Here is a 19,373-nt window from a genome sequence, read left to right on the forward strand (position 1 = left end):
CTACATATAGTCATTCTAATATACAAATCTTACATCATTCTTCTGAGCAACATTTTCCAATGGCTCCTAACTGCATAAAGGATAAAATCTAATCTCCACAGTACGTCACGCAAAGCCCTTGGTGATCTGGCCCACTGCCTATCACTGTCTAACCTCACTGACCACCACTATCTGATAAAACATTATGTGCCAAATGATAGAAAGGTATTTATAATTTCCTAAACACAACTGAGTTTCTCATACTTTTGTGCATTAGTATAGGCCATTTCTTCTACCTGGAATGTTCTCCCCATGCATGTCAGAAAAGAAAATACTCATGCTTAACCTCTCAACTTAGCTGCTATCTTCTTTATATAATCTGATTCTACAAAGTAGTCCCTCACTCCTCTCAGCACTCTGTACACTGTACTCGGTACACTTTCTGCATTGTAGTGCAGCAGTTTGTTCTTATCACTCTCACCTCTCAATTTCTATCTCCTTAAAAATGGGAACTATCTTTTCATCTTTCAACCCTCAGTACTAAGTGTACTGCCTGGCACATAGTAGGTACTCAATTGTTATGTGCTTATTCAAGAAATAAATTACGAAAGTAGAAATGATATACGAAGGCATGAAAAAGAATGAATACTCCTAAATTAATTGCAGAGAATAAATAGCTACCTTAGGAATTGCAGGGAGTCAATAATAATTGCAGTTCATTTATATTATGTACTTATTACCCAGCCTGTGCTAGCTCTTACATACACTATAACAAAAACACTACAGAGAGATGTTACCATGAAACCCATTTTGCAGAAGAATAAACAGAGGCACAAAAATATTTTAAAAAACTGGTTCAAGGTCATAGTAAGCAACAAACCCAAGACAAGAGAGGTTTATATTAACTACTGCTCTATTCTGCTTTTCAATATAGCCCAATGTTAAACCTTCACTGCTATTTCTAGGCCTCTCCTAGCCCTTACTGCTATGTAATTGCGCTCTTCTTCACTTTCTCTTTTCTCTGTACTTTTATGTTCTTCTACTTCTCTCTCCTTGTTCTTTCTTCCTTTCCCTTTCTCTTCCTCTAATTCTATCAATTTCCATAATGAACATAATCAGCACTAAACTATATGATCAGGTATTTCACCCTAATATTCTCTTTTCTTCTCTACCCAAGAATACCATAGGGAAGAAGCAAGTAGAATAAAACAATACAGGGACGACAAAGTAGGAACAGTTAGTAAGAAAGGAGGTGACTAAAGATCGTACAGTGTAAAAGAAAGTTTCAAGAAACAAAAAAAACTAAGAAGAGATCTTTGTGGCAAAAGAAAGACTGATGATTATTACTGAGAGTAACATTTTAGTTGAATTATGAGAGAAAAGGATGTAAGAAAGAATAAGACTTGGTAAAGAAATGGAGACATCCAACCAGTGAAGACCACTTATTTAAAAAACTTGGTATAAAACAACAGAAAAGAGAAGATCATAGCTAGAAAGGATAGCTAAATCAAAGGTTTTGGGGGTATGTGTTTTGGTTTTTGTTCCTTTGTTTAACTAGAGAATCCGAACATGATTAAATATTAAATTAAACCAGTTTGCCTGCTGCGAAAACCAAAAACTGTTAGTTCTGTGACGGCAAGGACCTTGTCTGTGTTGTTCATACTCACCACACTCAAGGCTTGGATGTACTAGATACTCAATAGCTACACATACAGTTATTCTAATCCAAAAAATCTATAAATTATAGATAATTCATTCCTCAGTTGATTAATTTAATGCTGTATCTTCTATCAACTGAATGTTGCATTAAATGTGCATTCATTGTACAAATATTTGTTGAGTCCCACTATGTGCCACATACTCTAGGCCATGGGAATAGAATAGTGAACAAAACCAAAAAATGCTCATTCTCTAATGAGAAGAATCAAATACACATCCACAACAAAAAATATAAAATGAAAGATGGAAATCATATGATCATCTTAGTAGATACAGAAAAAGCAATGACAAATTTCAACATCTGCTCATGATAAAAACTCTCAACATCGATACAGAAGGAATATACTTCAACCTAATAAAGGCTGAATTTGACAAAACTACAGTCAACACTATTCTCAGTGGTGACAAACTGGGAGTTTTTCCTCAAAAATCAGGAATAAGATAAGGATGTCCACTCTTGCCACTTTCATTCAACACCTACTAGAAGTCCTAGCCACAGTAATCAGACAAGAAAAAAATAAATAAATAAATGGCATCTAAACTGGTAAGGAAGAAATAAAACTGTTATTATTTGCAGATGATATAATACTATACAGAATACTCTAAAGACCACCAAAAACTATTAAAAGTAATAAATGAGGGCTGCCTGGATGGCTCAGTTGGTTAAGTGCCTGACTTCGGCTCAGGTCATGACTGCAGGGTCCTGGGATCAAGCCCCACATTGGGCTCTGCATTCAGTGGGAAGTCTGCTTCTCCCTCTTCCTTTGCCTCTTCCCACTGCTAGCTCCCTCTCTCTTTCTCTCTCTCTCTCTCTCTCAAACAAATAAATAAAATCTTTAAAAAAATACATGAATTCAGTAGGCTTGCAGGGTACAAAATTAGTACACAGAACTCTGTTGCATTTCTATACACTAACAATAAATTAGAAGAAAGAGAAATTAAGAAAATAATCCCATTTATGATTACACCAAAAGAGAATAAAATACCTAGGAATAAATTTGACCAAGGAGGTGAAAGACTGAGAATTGTAAAACATGGGTGAAAGAAACTGAAGATGACACAAACAAATGGAAAGATACTTCATGCTCATGGACTGAAGGAATGAATATTATGTTAAAATTAAGTATTATGTTAAAATATCTATACTACCCAAAGCAATTTACAGATTCAATAGAATACCTATCAATACCAACAACATTTTTCACAGAACTAGAACAAATAATCCTAAAATTTGTATGGAACCACAAAGACCCTGAATATCCAAAGCAATCTTGAAAAAAAAAGAACACAGCTGGAGATATCATAATCCCAGATTTCAAGATATACTACAAAGCTGTAGTAATCAGAAAAGTATGGTACTGGCACAAAAACAGACACATGGATCAATGGAACAAGACAGAGAACCCAGAAATAAACCTACACTTACATGGTCAATTAATCTTTGACAAAGGGGGCAAGAATATACAATGGAGAAAAGACAGTCTCTTCAATAAATAGTGCTGGGAAAACTGGAAAGCTACCTGCAAAGGAATGAAACTGGACCACTGTTACACCAGATACAAAAATAAACTCAAAATGGGTTAAAGACCTAAATGCGGGACCTAAAACCATGAAACTCCTAGAACATAGGCAGTAATCTCAGACATCAGCCTTAGCAACATTTTTCTGGATATGTCTCCTCAGGCAAGGGAAACAAAAGCAAAATAATCTAATGGGACTTCCACAAAAAAATAAAAAGCTTTTGCACAGTGAAGAAAATCATCAACAAAACAAAAAAGTAACCTACTGAGTGGGAGAAGATATGTGCAAATGATATATCAGATAGTGGGTTAATAGCCAAAATATATAAAGAACTTACACAACTCAACACCAGAAAAACAATCCAATTAAAAATGGGCAGAGGATCTAAATAGACATTTTTACAAAAAAGATATGCAGAGGGCCAAAAGACACATGAAAAGATGCTCAACATCACTAATCATACGGAAATGAAAATCAAAACCACAATGAGACAACACCTTACACCTGGCCAGAATGACTAGTATCAAAAACACAAGAAATAACAAGCGCTGGTGAGGATGTGGTGAAAAAGGAACCCTTGTGCACTGTTGATAGGTATGTGAATTGTTGCAGCCACTGTGTGAAACAATATGGAGGTTCCTCAAAGACAGAAATACCATACAATCCAGTAATTGCACTGCAGGCTATTTACCCAAAGAAAATGAAAAGACTAAATCAAAAAAATATATATATATGCACCCCAATGTTTACTGCAGCATTATTTACAATAGCCAACATACAGAAGCAACCCAAGTGTCCATCAATAGATAAATGGATAAAAAAAAAGATGTGGTGTACATATATATGCAATGGAATGTTACTCAGCCATAAACAAGTATGAGACCTTGCCATTTGTGACTGCATGGATGGACCCAGGGGGTATTATTATACTAAATGAAATAAGACAGATAGAGAAAGGAAAATACTGCATGATTTCACTTACATATGTAATCTAAAAAACAAAACAAATGAACAAACAAAAAGGCAAAAATGACCTATAAATACTGAGAACAATACGGTGGTTGCCAGAGTAAGATGCTAAGACTGTTAAGTCCTAAAAAATATAAAAACCACAATAATGAAAAATACAGTGATAAGGGAATGTAGGGGATAACAGTTTATATAGGATAGTTATAGAAGGCCTCTCTGTGTAGGTGATATTTGAATGAGAAAGTGAACCAGGCTAATAAGCAAAGAACATTATAGACAGATGGGACAATAAGTCCAAAGATCAGAGAAGGAAGAACACTTAGTGTGTGTGAGGAAGGGCAAGGAGGCCACTATAGCTAGAGTAAAGGAAATGAAGGAAAGAGTAATAGAACCATCTGTAATATATCAATAATTCATCTCTAATAATTGTAATTATTCATAATAATCATTGGAATCTTTCACACATAGTTTTTAAACTAATACATGAGGGGAGAAATTTGGAAAAATTTCAAATTCATTACTGTGCAAAAATTCTCTATGTCTTAGTATTTTTCTTTATATAACCAGAGTTCTAATTGTTTCAATAATCCAAGCAATACTCTTAAGTACAGCATGTCAATGAGTTAAAAATATTTCACATTAGGTTTCAGTAAGTTCACATCCACTAGTCTCAAATACGATACTTCCATACAGAAAGCGGTAGATGTGAATACTCTTTGGACAAGACTGCTACCACATCCTTTTGACAAGACTCCAACTGAGCACTGATGTTCAATTCTATGCATTAAGAGGAATACCCATTAGTGAGTCCAATTTCCCAATCATGTTCCTTTTTCACCTACCTGCCAATAACTAAGCATGGTTTAAAAGAATTCAACTTTCTCCATATACGCCATAATACCCACCCATGGGTTAATATGTAATAAAAAACTAATTCCATTAAGTCAAGGTATTTTTCATACTCGTATTTTTTGTTTAGTAAGTGCTAAAAGATATGTTAGCAATTTAAAAATCTAATTTGTCAATAAAATATATATATATATTAGAGATGAAAATTTCAGAAGGCACTTACATTGGAAGAAAAAAGCTAGCTGACAAGCAAAATGAAGCCCAACTTCTTTCAAGAAATTTAAAAAGCAAGTTTTAAATGCCTTTTTTTTTAAATAAAAAAGAAATAATACTAGGAAAAGAAGCCAAATGTGCATTTGAAAAACAGAGAACTTGCCTACAGTTACGTAAGCAATTAAAATGAATAAAAATGCAGCATTAAACATGCTGCACAATGTGCACACTCAATCCAGCCAAGACAGTTACACCCACTCCCATTAGTAAAACAAAATGTAAGACAAAATGGGAAACGAATGAGCTCAGCTGCAGGGGCTTGTTTGTTTGTTTTTTAATTTCATCCATTTGCTCAAAACGTAGTTTCTATTTTACCCTAAAGTCTTTTGTTGGATATAAGGGGAATCAAATGTTCCTAAACAAAAATCAGAATAAGCTCTGAAAATGCATAATACAAGCCTCATTTGTTCTAATGCACATCTGGTGTATTCAGTTTCAACATTTTTGACAGGTTAATCGTTTGTCTTCATGTTTAAAGAACACAAATGTTTTGCCAGTGCTGTTAAACAGATCCTGGGGTGGGGGGTGGAGGGGGTGAAAAGACAATGTTAGAGAAGGAGAAAGGTCTATTTTTTTTTATAATAATTTTTTATTATGTTATGTTAATCACCATACAGTACATCCCAATTTTTTGATGTAAAATTCCAGAAAGGTCTATTTTTTCAAGATGCTTTGTTAAAGCAAATGGAGGCACGGGGACTCGTACCTAGGAAATCTGACCATGGTATACGGAAGCTATGAGTCATTATGAAAGTACAAATAAAGTCAATTAAAAAAAATAAATATTTTAAAGGGACACTTTTCTTATTTGAAATAAAGAAATACATTATTTGAAAACCTTTCAGGCTAAAAAACAATAGTCTCAAGTTTTATGATGAAAATCGTAGTAAAAAAACTCGAGGCTAAAGAATAAAGAAAATAGAGGGCAAAAGGATTATTCAAAGAATGGAAAAGTAGCAAAGGTGACAGAGTTAATTTCTGTGAAAAATCATTTCACTGTGCCAAGCAAGCAAGGAGATGACGGGATACTGATACATTCGGTATTCAGTTTCACTTTTAATTGACTATATTTAGTATTGTTTGGTTTTAGTGAGCTTGAATTTAATTAGAAACAAAAAAAATTATGAGAAATATTTTCATCAAATTCAACTGTAATTCTGGTTTAAATTTTAAAATAATGTTCAGTTTCAGGTTTTACTTAGGAAAGAGTATAAGTCTGATTCCATTACAACAAACACTCCCATAACGGATATCCATAATAAAAAGCAACAAACCTCAGTCAGATACCTAATGAGGATGTGTTATTCAATGCAGGTTACCAAAAATAAACAAATAAAACTCTATGACAAAAGAATCGGAGAGGACATTTGAATTTGCTTAAAGTACAGAACACGATCTATAACTCAGGTTAAGTATTAGTGGCTATCATGTATGATGAATTAGTTTAACTTGAATTAAAATTTGAACACGAATCTACTAAAACAATTTTGAAATACTTGTTCTGTTTATACTATAAAATTTATCCCAAATCCAGCACACCTAAAACAAACTATCTCAGCAAATGAACTTATTTTTCCTCCCAAATCTATTCCGTTTCCATTAATAATCAACTTATTAGGAGATCCCTAGGCTTCAAAAATCCCAGCATCATGACTCCCCCTTTTTCCCCCTCAACCTGTCCATTCCTAACTGTTAGCACAAAGACCTAGTGTCTTTGACATTTATCTCCTTACTCCAGTCTCATTATGAAGACTTTAGTTTAAATATTACCTTTATCAGACTCTGGCAATTGCACTTAAACTAGTTTCCCCACTTCCAGTTTTGATTCATGCCAATACATGTTACGAGTTCTCTCTAGATTAAAGCTCTAAGGAACTCCCCACTTTAAAAACTTTTAAGAAATTCCTGCTAAAAACAAAATAAAAGTCCAAGCTTCTAAGGTCTTATTCAAGATCCTTCTCAATATGGTTATCAATCATCCAATATGATTCCCATTATTCTCTTTCACTTCAATGTAGGGGTACCATTCACTATAAGCTAAAGAGAATTAACTGATATTTTTTGTACATGGCCTATTCTTACTTACTTACTTCAACGTATAAAATTAATAGATTCCTTCTATTTAAAATAATATCACCCTTAATCCACTCGTTTAATTTTTCAAGGTACAGTTTTTATGTTTGTTGTTTGTTTTTTTAAGGAGGCTCCACACCTCAATTCACAACCCCAAGATCAAGAGTCCCACGCTCCACCGACTGAGCCAGCCAGGAGCCCCTCAAGTTATAGTTTAAATGTTATCTCCTTCAGCATGCCTTCTCTGATTTCCCCACCAATGTGTAAATTCCTCCTCTACTAAATACCTTCAGCATCCTGTGAATTTATCATATAATACTCCACACTATGGCTATTTACATAGTGACATTACCTCTTACTAGATTTCATAAGGGGGAAATATCCATAAGAGGAAAGTTCCTTAAGGGATATATCTATAGAGCCATGTACACAGTAAGCATTTATATATATACATATATGCGTGTGTGTGTATATATATACATGTATGTATATAAATATGTGTGTATACATAATATATAAATATATATGTTGAATGCTGACACAATAACCACATGTATTATATCGATAAAGAGGTATAAAGCAGTATGATAACATACCTAGTGGGTAATATGTGCCATTAATTTCAAACCTGAATTTAATTTAATTTTAAGCCTAAATTTAAAGAACTGGTATTATAAAGTAACTGGGTTTTCAAATTATTAGATTACCAATATAAATGCCAAAGGAAAAAAAATCAAATCCACATGTTCTTACACAACATGAAATTTAAATACCAGAACATATTATTTACTCTACATATATATTAGTTTTGTTTTATAACTAAACATACATATTAGAAAGTTGTTGACATATATTAAAATAGTAAAAAGAATTCTCCCTTACTTCGAGTTAGTTTTGGAAATCTTTTTTTCAGCTTTTTCTTTAATGGATTAAGCTCAGGCATTATTTCTGGAACAGCTACATAAAAGTCTGATTGAATTTCATCATCCAAAATCTGAAAATCAAGGGAAAAAAGATAACCTTAGATTACATGAAAAGCTTTATCCTTCTGAAAATAAAGTATAATGTAGTAATTTCCCTTATAATTTAGAAAACAGACATTAAGCACAATTCTTTCCTTCAAAGAAAGATCCTACAAACACATTTACCAATTATGAAAACCATTAGAACCAAAACATTTTCTGATGTTCTTTTAAAAATAGCCACATTCTTTAAAAAAAAAAAAAAAAAAACATTTACTGGGTTTAATTCTTCTGTGGGGTTATGTTAGGCAAAAGTGTAATAAACTAGAAGATAGCACTGATGTGTACATGGCTCATATAATCCTACAAAGTTGAATTCATATGTCCATTAAAACTGAAGAAACAATGCTGAAAATTTTGCAACATATCATATGTAAAATTAATAACACTCAAATCACTAGCAACCAATCACTAGCAACCACAATACTTTGCTAAATTTAGAGCATCAAGAGAACTAATCTATAATTATTTTCACAAAGAACTGAAACTACAATTCTATATTTGCCTCCAATAACTAAAAATAAAAGAGGAGTGGGATAGTCAAAGACAAATTCATTTGTAATTTATTTATCCACACTCTAATTCCATTTTAATAGCAAAAAGAATAATATTCAATTTTAAAAGACAGTTTTAATTAATTCAGGCAAACATCCAAAATAATTATTAGACTACTAAAATATACTCCATTTAAACATTTAGTTGATTATAAAATGATTACAAAAACATTTAGTTGATTACAAAAAAGCAACTTTTTAGAATAATACTGCCTGGACAATAAATATTTTACCAATGATTCTTTTTACATATATTACCACAATATGTGTCATTCAAAGACGTGGTTTGGGGTTTCACAGTGAACCCTAAAATCTTGTACCACGGTAAAATTAAGCAGTGATTCTAGAATTTTACCTTCCTGTTACTGTTCTTATTTTTCCAAATTCTTTATTCCCTATATAACTTACTGTGGTCCCCTTAACAATAACAACATGCATTAAATGAGCAATTACTACATGTACCAAGCATTCTGCTAAACATGTCAAATGATTTAGTTCATTCAGTCTTTACAATAACTCTATGAGGCCAGTACTAATATTGACCATACATCCCACCCAGATCAGGAAACTGAGGGCTTAGGGCAGATTAGTCAGTCTGTGCACTTATAAAGAGCAGACACAGATTTCAAACACATGCAATGTGGTTCCAGAACCCGGGGCTCTCATTCATAGAAATATGAAAACAGAGGCATTTTTGAAATGTCAAAGAACTGCATGTGAAATTTCTACTCTAAGACCTTCCAATACAGATTTTATGACATGTTCCTTTAAATTTAAAATTATGTTTAAAAGTTATGTTATAGTTAACCTTAAGATCACCTCTTGGAATAATACAAAACTACATAAATGAAAACCATGCTTTAGAGGCAAGTAAAAATGAAGTTATTTTAAAATCTCTCAGAACCAAATATATTTGATATTTCAAAATGAAACAAAATGAACTTATTAAAGGCGTTACTTAAGAAAGGACTATTAGTTCACTAAATTTACCCTCCATTTACCTTTTATAAGTGCTAAGTAAAATAGTATTTAACCTAACTAAAAGAAATGTGTACAAAAAAATTACAGCCATGATACTATTTACCAAAACCATCTTGAATTTATTTCATAATCTGAATGTCTTCTAAAAATAACATGGATGAGGGATGCCTGGGTGGCTCAGCCAGCTGGAGGGCTGACTCTTGATTTGCCTCAGGTCTTAAGCTCAGAGCGGACTCTGCTTGAGGATTCTTTCCCTCTGCCTCTGCCCCTCCCCTCCACTCTCTCTCTCTCAGGTAAAAAAATACATCTTTAAAACAATAAAATAAAAATAACATGGATAAGCTTTGAAAGATTCCATGGAGTAACTTGCAAGAATGTGCTAGTGATGCCTTATACAGCTGGCATTTTCCCTCTAGTAACCAATCACTGCTGGCATCCTTAAAGAGAAATTCTGTACCTGTAATATTTTATTTACCAAATAATTTCAAAATGTACTTGGTTTCCTTATTTGGGTTACTTTTTCAAATATGTTTTATTTAATAAGCTTAATGCTACAGAACACTTTCTGCTCCCTTACCATTTCTTTCTTGAGAAGTAATTTCTTGCTTAACATTTAACTTCATTTAAACTCTATTGTTGTTTTGACAGTTCTAAAAGACACTCTTATGCTTTCAGAAAAAAAAAAAAAAAAAAAAAAACAGATGGAAGGCGGTACACTAATTTAATAAGAATAGTTAGTTCTCTGGCTCCAGAAACTAAGCTCCTATTCTCTAATTCCAAAGAATCTGTGGTATTGCTTATTTTTAAAAAATTAAAAGAATTTTAATAATTTTATTAAATTAAAGTTTACGATACATTAGAAAGAACTGGGTACCACCCTCTGACTTTGACCCAGAGTCTGCATGAAAGCATAATTTCTTTGTATTTTCCATTAGTGCTACTTCCAAAAATCATCCTGGAAACTCTCCTTAAAAATCCAGAATGCCCCCCACATTTGGAGTACGATTGGGGTGGGAAAAAAAAAAAAACAGCACTCTTGTACATCCTAAAGGAAGGGCCCAGTTCAAACTTTCCCCAAGTCAAAATCTGGGTACGGAGGGCGCCTGGGTGGCTCAGTCATTAAGTGTCTGCCTTTGGCTCAGGTCATGATCCCAGGGTTCTGGGATCGAGTCCCGCATCAGGCTCCCTGCTCAGCGGAAAGCCTGCTTCTCCCTCTCTCACTCCCCCTGCTTGTGTTCCCTTTCTCGCTGCCTCTCTCTCTGTCAAATAAATAAATAAAATCTTTAAAAAAAAAATCTGGATATGAAACAAAGAGAAATTTTCAAATCACTTTCTCCTGTTCTAAAACCAAAAAGGTATTCTATAACTTAAACAATTAAATTTAGAAGATTTTAGAAACTGTTAAGGAAAATCTCTTGTAATTTCAGAAATAACGCCCAAAATTCAACAGACGTGCCTCTTCTTTCTACCTCTTAAAAAACAAAACAAAACAAACAAACAAAAAAAACATTCTGGTCGCAAACCAGCTCCACAAATTCTTTGTTACTTTCTCAACACAGACTACATAACCACTTGTTGCCTCATGCTGAGCCTACACCACTCTGAAGTGGCTGAAGAGTAAAAGTTAAAGGTACAGAGGTCAGATACTATCCTTTGTGACCTGTAAAGTTAATCACATTTTTCACTCCAAGAAGGCAAAACAAATATTTGATCTTCAAAACATGAACAGTGATATTCATGAGTGCTACCTTTTATATTTCATTTTAAATCTTGCATTCAAAACCACAAAGAGTCATATTGCCCTTTCCAGTCTACACACAAAAACTCACATTGCCCTTTCCAGTCTACCCACAAAAACTCACATTAACATGTAGGAAGCAAGGGGGGGAAATCATGATATAAATCAAGCATAATTAGTATCAGACTGTCTGGATAGTTTTTTCTTAGCTTGACTTTGAGACTCAAAAGAGTAGGAAAATTTTTCACTGTTCTACAAAGCTTTACTAACCATTTGTCAAAAGATCTAGGCATAGTGGTTATGTTCCACATGAAAAAAATCAATGGATGGCAAAGAGAACAATTTCTATAACTAATGAACATGAAAACAACATTGTACCTTCTGAATCAGATTAGTTCCTCCTGCAAACGCAGCTCCATTTTCTTCTGCTATTTTAATCTCTGATGCATTCTACAAAAATACAATAGTTTGAACATCAATCTTTAAACAAATTCAGTCTGATTTCAAGTATTTTGTACAAAAAATTTATCACAGTTCAAAGTAAAAATTGTGGTTTCTACTTTTAACTGAAAATGCATCATTTCTCAATCAGATGTATCAGAGATACTGTATCATGAACAAGTTTACTTTGTAGGTGATTAAGGTGTTTCTTGACTAACACATGAGGAAATATATTGAAATGACATATTATGAACCTAAGAAGTGGCTCAATCTAGCTCTTCAATGCCATCAATACATCATCTTCCAGAGGTAAAAGAATAAAATATATTTAGTTTTGCTAACTTAACTGGAGACATCTTAACAAACTAAAGAGAAGAAATTACATAAGAAATGATAGAATCATAACTATATTGTATGCCTGAAACTAATCAACTAACCAGAATTAAAAACTTAAAAAAATTTAGCCAGTTGTCTGAAAATTCAAAAGAAAAATACACAGTATTAGTTATTTTCTATGCTCCACTTATGCCATTTGGTTTTACTGTGAAAATGTATCACTTCCTTAAGTCACTCAAGTTCTGTAGCATTCCAACAGCTATATTCTCCACTTTTCTAGAAAAAAAAAGTAAAGAATCTCTTCCTTGAAAGTGAGGCAGATACAGAAAAATGAAAACTCTCTAAAAAAGAAATTCATAAATACATTACAAACGTTTATGATACAAAAAGACTGACAAAGAGCCATATGACTCTATTTGTTACAGCCTCAACCTTCCTGGTTTTCCAGACTATAGATATTTTTAAGTGTGGTTTCTGTGTCTTCAAGCACTAAATGGATCCATGGCTTTAAAACAATTTTACTGGGCACCTGGGTGTATCAGTCGGTTAAGCGTCTGCCTTTGGCTCAGGTCACAATCCCTGTAGTCCTGGGATCAAGTCCTGCATCAGGCTCCCACCCAGCGGGGAGTCTGCTTCTCCCTCTCCCTCTGCCACTCCCCCTGCTTGTGTGCCTGCGCACAGGCGCACGCTCTTCCTCTCTCCCTCTGTCAAATAAATAAATAAAAATCTTTAAAAATAATAATTTTATTGTTTTTGTTTGAAGAGAGTACTTTGAGTAGGAAGCAGGAGCTAGTAGGACAAATTCTCTATTTCTCTTCAGTTTCTTATGAGAAACATAATGTAGTGATTAATAATGATGAAATTAATATTCTAGTTTAGCTTTCTCAAATGACATAACCTCAAATAAGTCATTTAACTGCTTCAGATGGGGAAAATAAGACTACATGAATAGTCCACTCATTCAATTAATCTAAGCACTGATTAATGTGATATGTAAAAAAAATTAAATGATATGAAAAGTTGACAAAGGTTACTCACCCCTGTAAATACAGCAACTTTATTGATTTCTGAAACAAACGGGTATGGAAAGCGAAGAACACTGGCAAATGGCTCCACTTTTTTCTAAATACACAACAATGAAAAAATAATTATGAAAAATTCATTCATCTTTTCTGTATCTGTCACATCTATAAAAAACAAAACTGGTAGGTTTTGTTTTCAATGTTTTAATTCTACCATATGTCCTCTAATTAATCTAGAACTATTCAGTGATTACAATTTAAAGCATAAGAGACTATATTTCTTTCCTAAGAAATCATAATGAAAATCTGCACCTCTCTCCCCACCTCCGTACTGCCACAGCACTTGGCTTCTATCTCTATATCATTCATCACAATCTCTCATATATTAAGTGATCTGTTTGCATATCCATATCTTCCTCAGCACCTAGTACAATGCTATCTACATGATGGATATCAATAAAAGTTTACTACTCTAATTAAATTCAAAAGAACATGTAATTTTTTGACACCATCAAGGAGGACATGAGCACAGCTATGCATAACAGATGACAGAAAATATCCAGCTAATCTGCTCAGTAGGTCACTATTAACTCTAAACCTAAGACAGAATGCAAAGCCTGAAAGGCTCTTCTGAGTGAGTTTATTTTGAAACAACATGAACTGCCCGCCACTTTCAAAGATACCTGGGAAGTCAGCTGGAAAATCCAAAACATATAATGGCATGCATTAAGGCACCCAAATATGGATAGAGATTTACAGGGCCTCAGAACTTCTTTGTTCAGTTATCTAGCTAAGGACCTGTCTAGCCCTGTGGCTCATATCACTTAGAGAGACTTCACATGGAAGGTCTAACCCCATAGTTTTGGTGCACTAAGGTCTAGAAGAAAGGGAATTAGGGATGTTCCCTAATTAAAACTGATTGAAAGGTTAAATTTTTAGCAAAACTTTATTTTGAGTAGAGATAACCTCCTGAGGATTTCTTTTCAGACAAGAAGGCACAAACTCTTAAGCACACTTGACACCAGACAGGCAACTCAATTTTATTGACTGGCATTCCTTTGCCATTAACATGTCACAATGGGTTTCAGTAAATTTTTCAGTGGCAAGTAATCACAATAAAAGTATCCCCTGGGGGAATATTGGCTTCTTGCAAAGCACTCTATCAAAAACAAAAAATGTCTTAGAAAGACAACAGTACCCTTTCAATGTTAATAGTTTACAAGTGGCTTTCATTTATGAAATGAAGCCTGTGGTCCTACAACTCTTCATTATGAACCACAGTTGACTGCTAAGGAATTCAGGGGTTGGGGCACCACCCCCAGCACAGTGGAAAATCTGCATAAACTTTTGACACCCCCAAAACTTAACTACTAATAGCCTACTATTGACCAAAAGCCTTACCAATAACTATAAACAGTCAACCAACACATATTTGGTATGTATGAATTAGATACTGTAGTCTTAAAACGAAGAAAGCTGGAGAAGAGAAAATGTTATTAAAATAAGGAAGAGAAAATATATTACAGTAGTCTACTGTATTTATCAAAAAAACTGCGCAAGTGGATCCTCACAGTTCAAACCTATGTTGTTCAAGGGTCAACAGTACATTAACGGCTGACTGAGAAAGTGATCATCTTAGATACTACAACATTTTTAAAATAAAAGAACGAACAGTAACACTGTACTATTACATAAAATTACAGCATGGCTGGTATAAACTATTTCTAATAAATAAGAACTAAGAAATGAGATAGACCTTGATTCAAATCCTAACTTCACCTCATATTCTGTGACCTTGAACAAGTTACTTCAGTTTTTCTGTCTCAGCTTCCTCTTTTGAGGTTATTATAGGATTAAATGAGAAAATGCATGCAAAGCACTTAGCATTGTGGCTGGTACACAGAAAGTTTCCAGTAAATGTTGATTGTGATTATTAAACTCTTACCAAGTACTTCACATGCATTATCTCATTTAATCCTCTTAAAAACCGTATGAACTAAGTATTTTATCTCCCTTTATAAAGAGGTGGAAAAATAGATCTGAAGAGGTTAAACCAGAAACCCAAAGTCAAAGAGCAAGTAAGTGGTGGTGACACCAGGATTCTGGTCTGTACTGTAATCTGACTCCAGAGCCCATGATCCTAAGTACTACACTGTACTGCCTCCTCCTAAGTGTTCAACTATTGTTGTTATTGAGGTTGTTAAATTGTATTCAAAAATTTGTACCTTCTAGTCTGACCAAAAAAAGACATCCTCAGAATAAAAATGAAAATACCATTTCCAAGAAAATCAGATTTCTTAAATGAGATACAAAATTTAGCCTGTAATGGACCTCAACTCTAATTCAGTATTTTTTTACTACTTTTAGAGGTTTATAAACAAAAGTCATCCAAGGAACTGCATATAAACAGATAAAGCAGAAAAGTTTTGGTTGAAGCAAGAGTAAAGGGCTTGGCACCTGCAAACAGTCTCAAAGCAGGACTCTAAGGAACATACCTCTAATCCCAAACCCTCATTTACAGAAAAGGAATACTTTTCTGTATTTTTGACACCCAGGCAGCTTAAGTCATTTTTCAAAGTTACAGTAATTCCTCAGTTAATTTTAACACTACTTTTGCTGAAATTTATACCAGTGATTTTCAGGTGAGTAGGAGATACATGTCCATTGACACTGCAGAGTATGTTCAACATTATATTTTTACATTTGGAAAATAAAAACAAAGTTTTTCATCCCACAGTATTGAAAGAGCAAAAGATTTCCCAAAAATTATTACAGGAAACAAGGAACTTTAAAAATTAAGAAACAGCAATTCATACAGCCACTGTTCACAAATAAATTTATGTTAGTTGAGTCTACCTACCTTCTTCCCCAGTGCCATATCCAGTGTCAGATCAAGATAAACACCTTGCTTTGGATTAGTAAAGTCTAGAGCTTGAAATTTTTTAAGTAACTGAATAGCTTTCTCCACCTCATATATCTGCCTTGGATATAAGCGCTTTAAGTAGACATCATCCTCAGGTTCGCCTTCCATAAAGGAGTATGACTTTATTTTTTCTATCTCATCTTTTTTCTCATCTGATGCTTTGTCTTTCACACCTTTTTTTGTTTTCTTTCCAGGCCTTAAAAAGAGACAAATTCAAGATCAGTTATCTCAATACATATTCTAAGAAACTTTTTTTTTTCTTTTTAAAGCCAATGTAGGGGCATCTGGGTGGCTCAGTCAGTTAAGCATCTGCCTTTGGCTCAAGTCGTGATCTCAGGATCCTGGGATCCGGCCCTGCATCAGGCTCCCTGCTCAGCTGGGAGCCTGCTTCTCCCTCTTCTCCCCATTCATGCTCTCTCTGGCTATCTCTGTCGCTACCTTGGTCTATCTCTCTCAAATAAATAAATAAAATCTTTTAAAAAATAAAAAAAAAGCCAAAGTACATAAGATAGAAAAAATAAAAATAAAGTTTATTTTATTTTTATTTTTTTAAGTTTAACTAAAAAGCATAGACTGCTTTACAACATTTCTATTTGAACAAATATTAAGTGAACTTTTGTACCATTTTCAGTTGATGCAAAGTTGGATAAAGCATTGATGCTGCCCTCCAAAAATTTAGAGGAATGGAGGAGACAGACATGCAAACGGATAATTTCAATACAATGGGTAAGTACTTTGACACAGTGTTGTTGGGAAGACATTTAATCCAGTCTGGGAAGCTAGGGAAGTGTTCTAGAGGAGATGACCCTAACATCAATTCTTGAAGGATAAGGAAGAGTTAGCCCAAGTATATACCCAAGAGAGACGAAAACATATGACCGCATGAAAGCATGTACACAAATGTTCATTGCAGCATTACTCATAACAATCAAAAAGTAAAAACAACCCAAATGTCCAATAACCCAGATGAATGAATACATAAATGTGATATATCCATACAATAAAATATTAATCAGCAGTGAAAAGGAATGAAGTACTGATACAAGCTATAATAAGTATAAACTTTTAAAACATTATGCCAGTAAAAGAAGCCAGTTACAAAAGACTAGATATTTTATGGTTCCATTTGTATGAAACATCAAGAATGGGCAAATTCATAGAAACTGAAAGTAGATTTAGTGACTGTCCAAGGCTGGGAGAGGAGGTTAGAAAAATGGGGTGTAACTGCCAATGGGCATGAGGTTTTAGGGGAAGCTAACAAAAATGTTCTAAAAATGACACCGTAGTGGTGGCAAAAGTGTGAATATACTAAAAACCACTGAATTGTACACTTTAAATGGGTGAATTGTATGGTATGTAAATTATAGCTCAATAAAGCTATTATCTTAAAAAGTACAGTTAGCCAGGCAAAGAAACAACATAATAAAAGTATTGAGTCATGAAACAGAATACAAGTACATAAGGAGAGTTATTATAAATTCTAACTGACGAGAGCAGAGGGGGGCAAAATTTTCCTAAGGGACCAGAGAGCAAATATTTTATAGTCTCTTATCTCAATATTTCAATTATGCCACTGTAATGTGAAAGCAGCCACAGACATTGAAAAATGAATGAGAGTAGCCATGTTCCAATAAAACTTTATTTATGAACAAATGGCTTAAATTTCATAATTTTCATGTGTCACAAAATACTGTTTTTTCTTTTTTTAATCCAATCACTTAAAAATGTAAGAACCATGTTCATGAATCATACAAAAATAGATGGCTGAACACATTTTTTGGCCCCCTGGACATATATTGCTGACTCCTGAACTACAGGACAAAACAGAAGGCAAGAAACATCAGAAGATGGGGCTGGAGAATCTAGATCATAGATGCCTTCACTAGAGGCAATGAGAAGCCACAGAATAGGAGTAACATCTGTATTTCCAGTAGAGTATTCCGGCTACAATATAAGAGATAGATTTGAAGGAAGCTGGACTGGAGACAATATAAAGACTAATCCCTCCCTTTCTTCTCAAGGAGATATGACAGCCTCTAGAGCAGTGGTGGTAATAGGCCAGAGAAGATGAGAGATTAGATATTTATAAAGTAAATACTGCAGAAGAAGAAAGATGGAAAAAGAAGACTATACGCAATATGTCCTACGTTTCTGGCTTGGGTGACTAGGTATAGAGTAATATCATTAAGACCAGAAATAAAGAAGGCAAAACAGTTTTTTGTAAGAGAGGTATTCACAGAGATGAGTTCAATTTAGGGCAATACAGAGTTTGAGTGTGGGGTAGCACTGGCCCCAGTTCTTTATCCCCTCTTTTCATCAAGTCCCTTTGCTGAGTTACTTTGCAGTTCCTCTCATTTAAAGGGGTAGCACATGTTTTCCAGTACTTTGACTGGTCATGTGACTAGTTTGGCCAAAGCACTTAATAAAGGAAAAGTAACAGTTCCTCTGCTCTAAGCTTAGGCCAATAAGAAGTTTCATGTTTCCACTTGCATGCCTGTATTTCTGCCATTTCCATAAGAACATGCTTGTGCCACCCTAAAGGCAGGAGAATAAGGGATATGTGAAACAGAGTTGCCCCCACAAAGCCCCAGGCTAGATTGGACAATTCACAACTGATGTGCAGGCTCACAAATGTGCAGCAAGCCCAGCCAAGGTCCTAAGAGACACCCATCCAAACCCAGCTTAGATCAGTTGACCCACAGATCTATGTGCAATGATGAAGAATTCTTGAGTGGTTTGGTATATAACAAAAGCTAACAAGGTGTTTACAAAATATCTAGGAAAACATGTTCAACTGATAATTCCAGATAAGAGTTTGAAACTAAGAAGAAAAGACAGAAAGAAAAAGAGCTAGAGATAATATGACGTATTTTCTCAACACTATTTCAAATCACACCTATCATCTTTCAACCACAGAGTTTTAAATTAGTTAAGTAATATTTCTAGAAAAACGTTTTGAGTTCTGTTGTACGC

The 19,373-nt window shown here is 34.1% G+C and overlaps 1 protein-coding gene across 1 annotated transcript in view; it reads right to left on the reverse strand.

The window, feature by feature from the left end:
* Positions 1-19,373, reverse strand: part of MRPL1 (mitochondrial ribosomal protein L1) — an 84,316-nt gene that overhangs the window by 41,677 nt on the left and 23,266 nt on the right. The window contains exons 3-6 of the mRNA XM_008693265.2: positions 16,338-16,596; positions 13,494-13,577; positions 12,057-12,128; positions 8,266-8,377 (exon numbers count right to left, since the gene is read on the reverse strand). Of these exons, the coding sequence (XP_008691487.1) occupies positions 8,266-8,377; positions 12,057-12,128; positions 13,494-13,577; positions 16,338-16,596 (527 nt within the window). The remainder of the gene's footprint in view (positions 1-8,265; positions 8,378-12,056; positions 12,129-13,493; positions 13,578-16,337; positions 16,597-19,373) is intronic.

Source organism: Ursus maritimus, unplaced genomic scaffold (genome assembly GCF_017311325.1).
Source record: "Ursus maritimus isolate PB19 unplaced genomic scaffold, ASM1731132v1 scaffold_8, whole genome shotgun sequence".
In the NCBI taxonomy this organism is placed as follows: domain Eukaryota; kingdom Metazoa; phylum Chordata; class Mammalia; order Carnivora; family Ursidae; genus Ursus; species Ursus maritimus.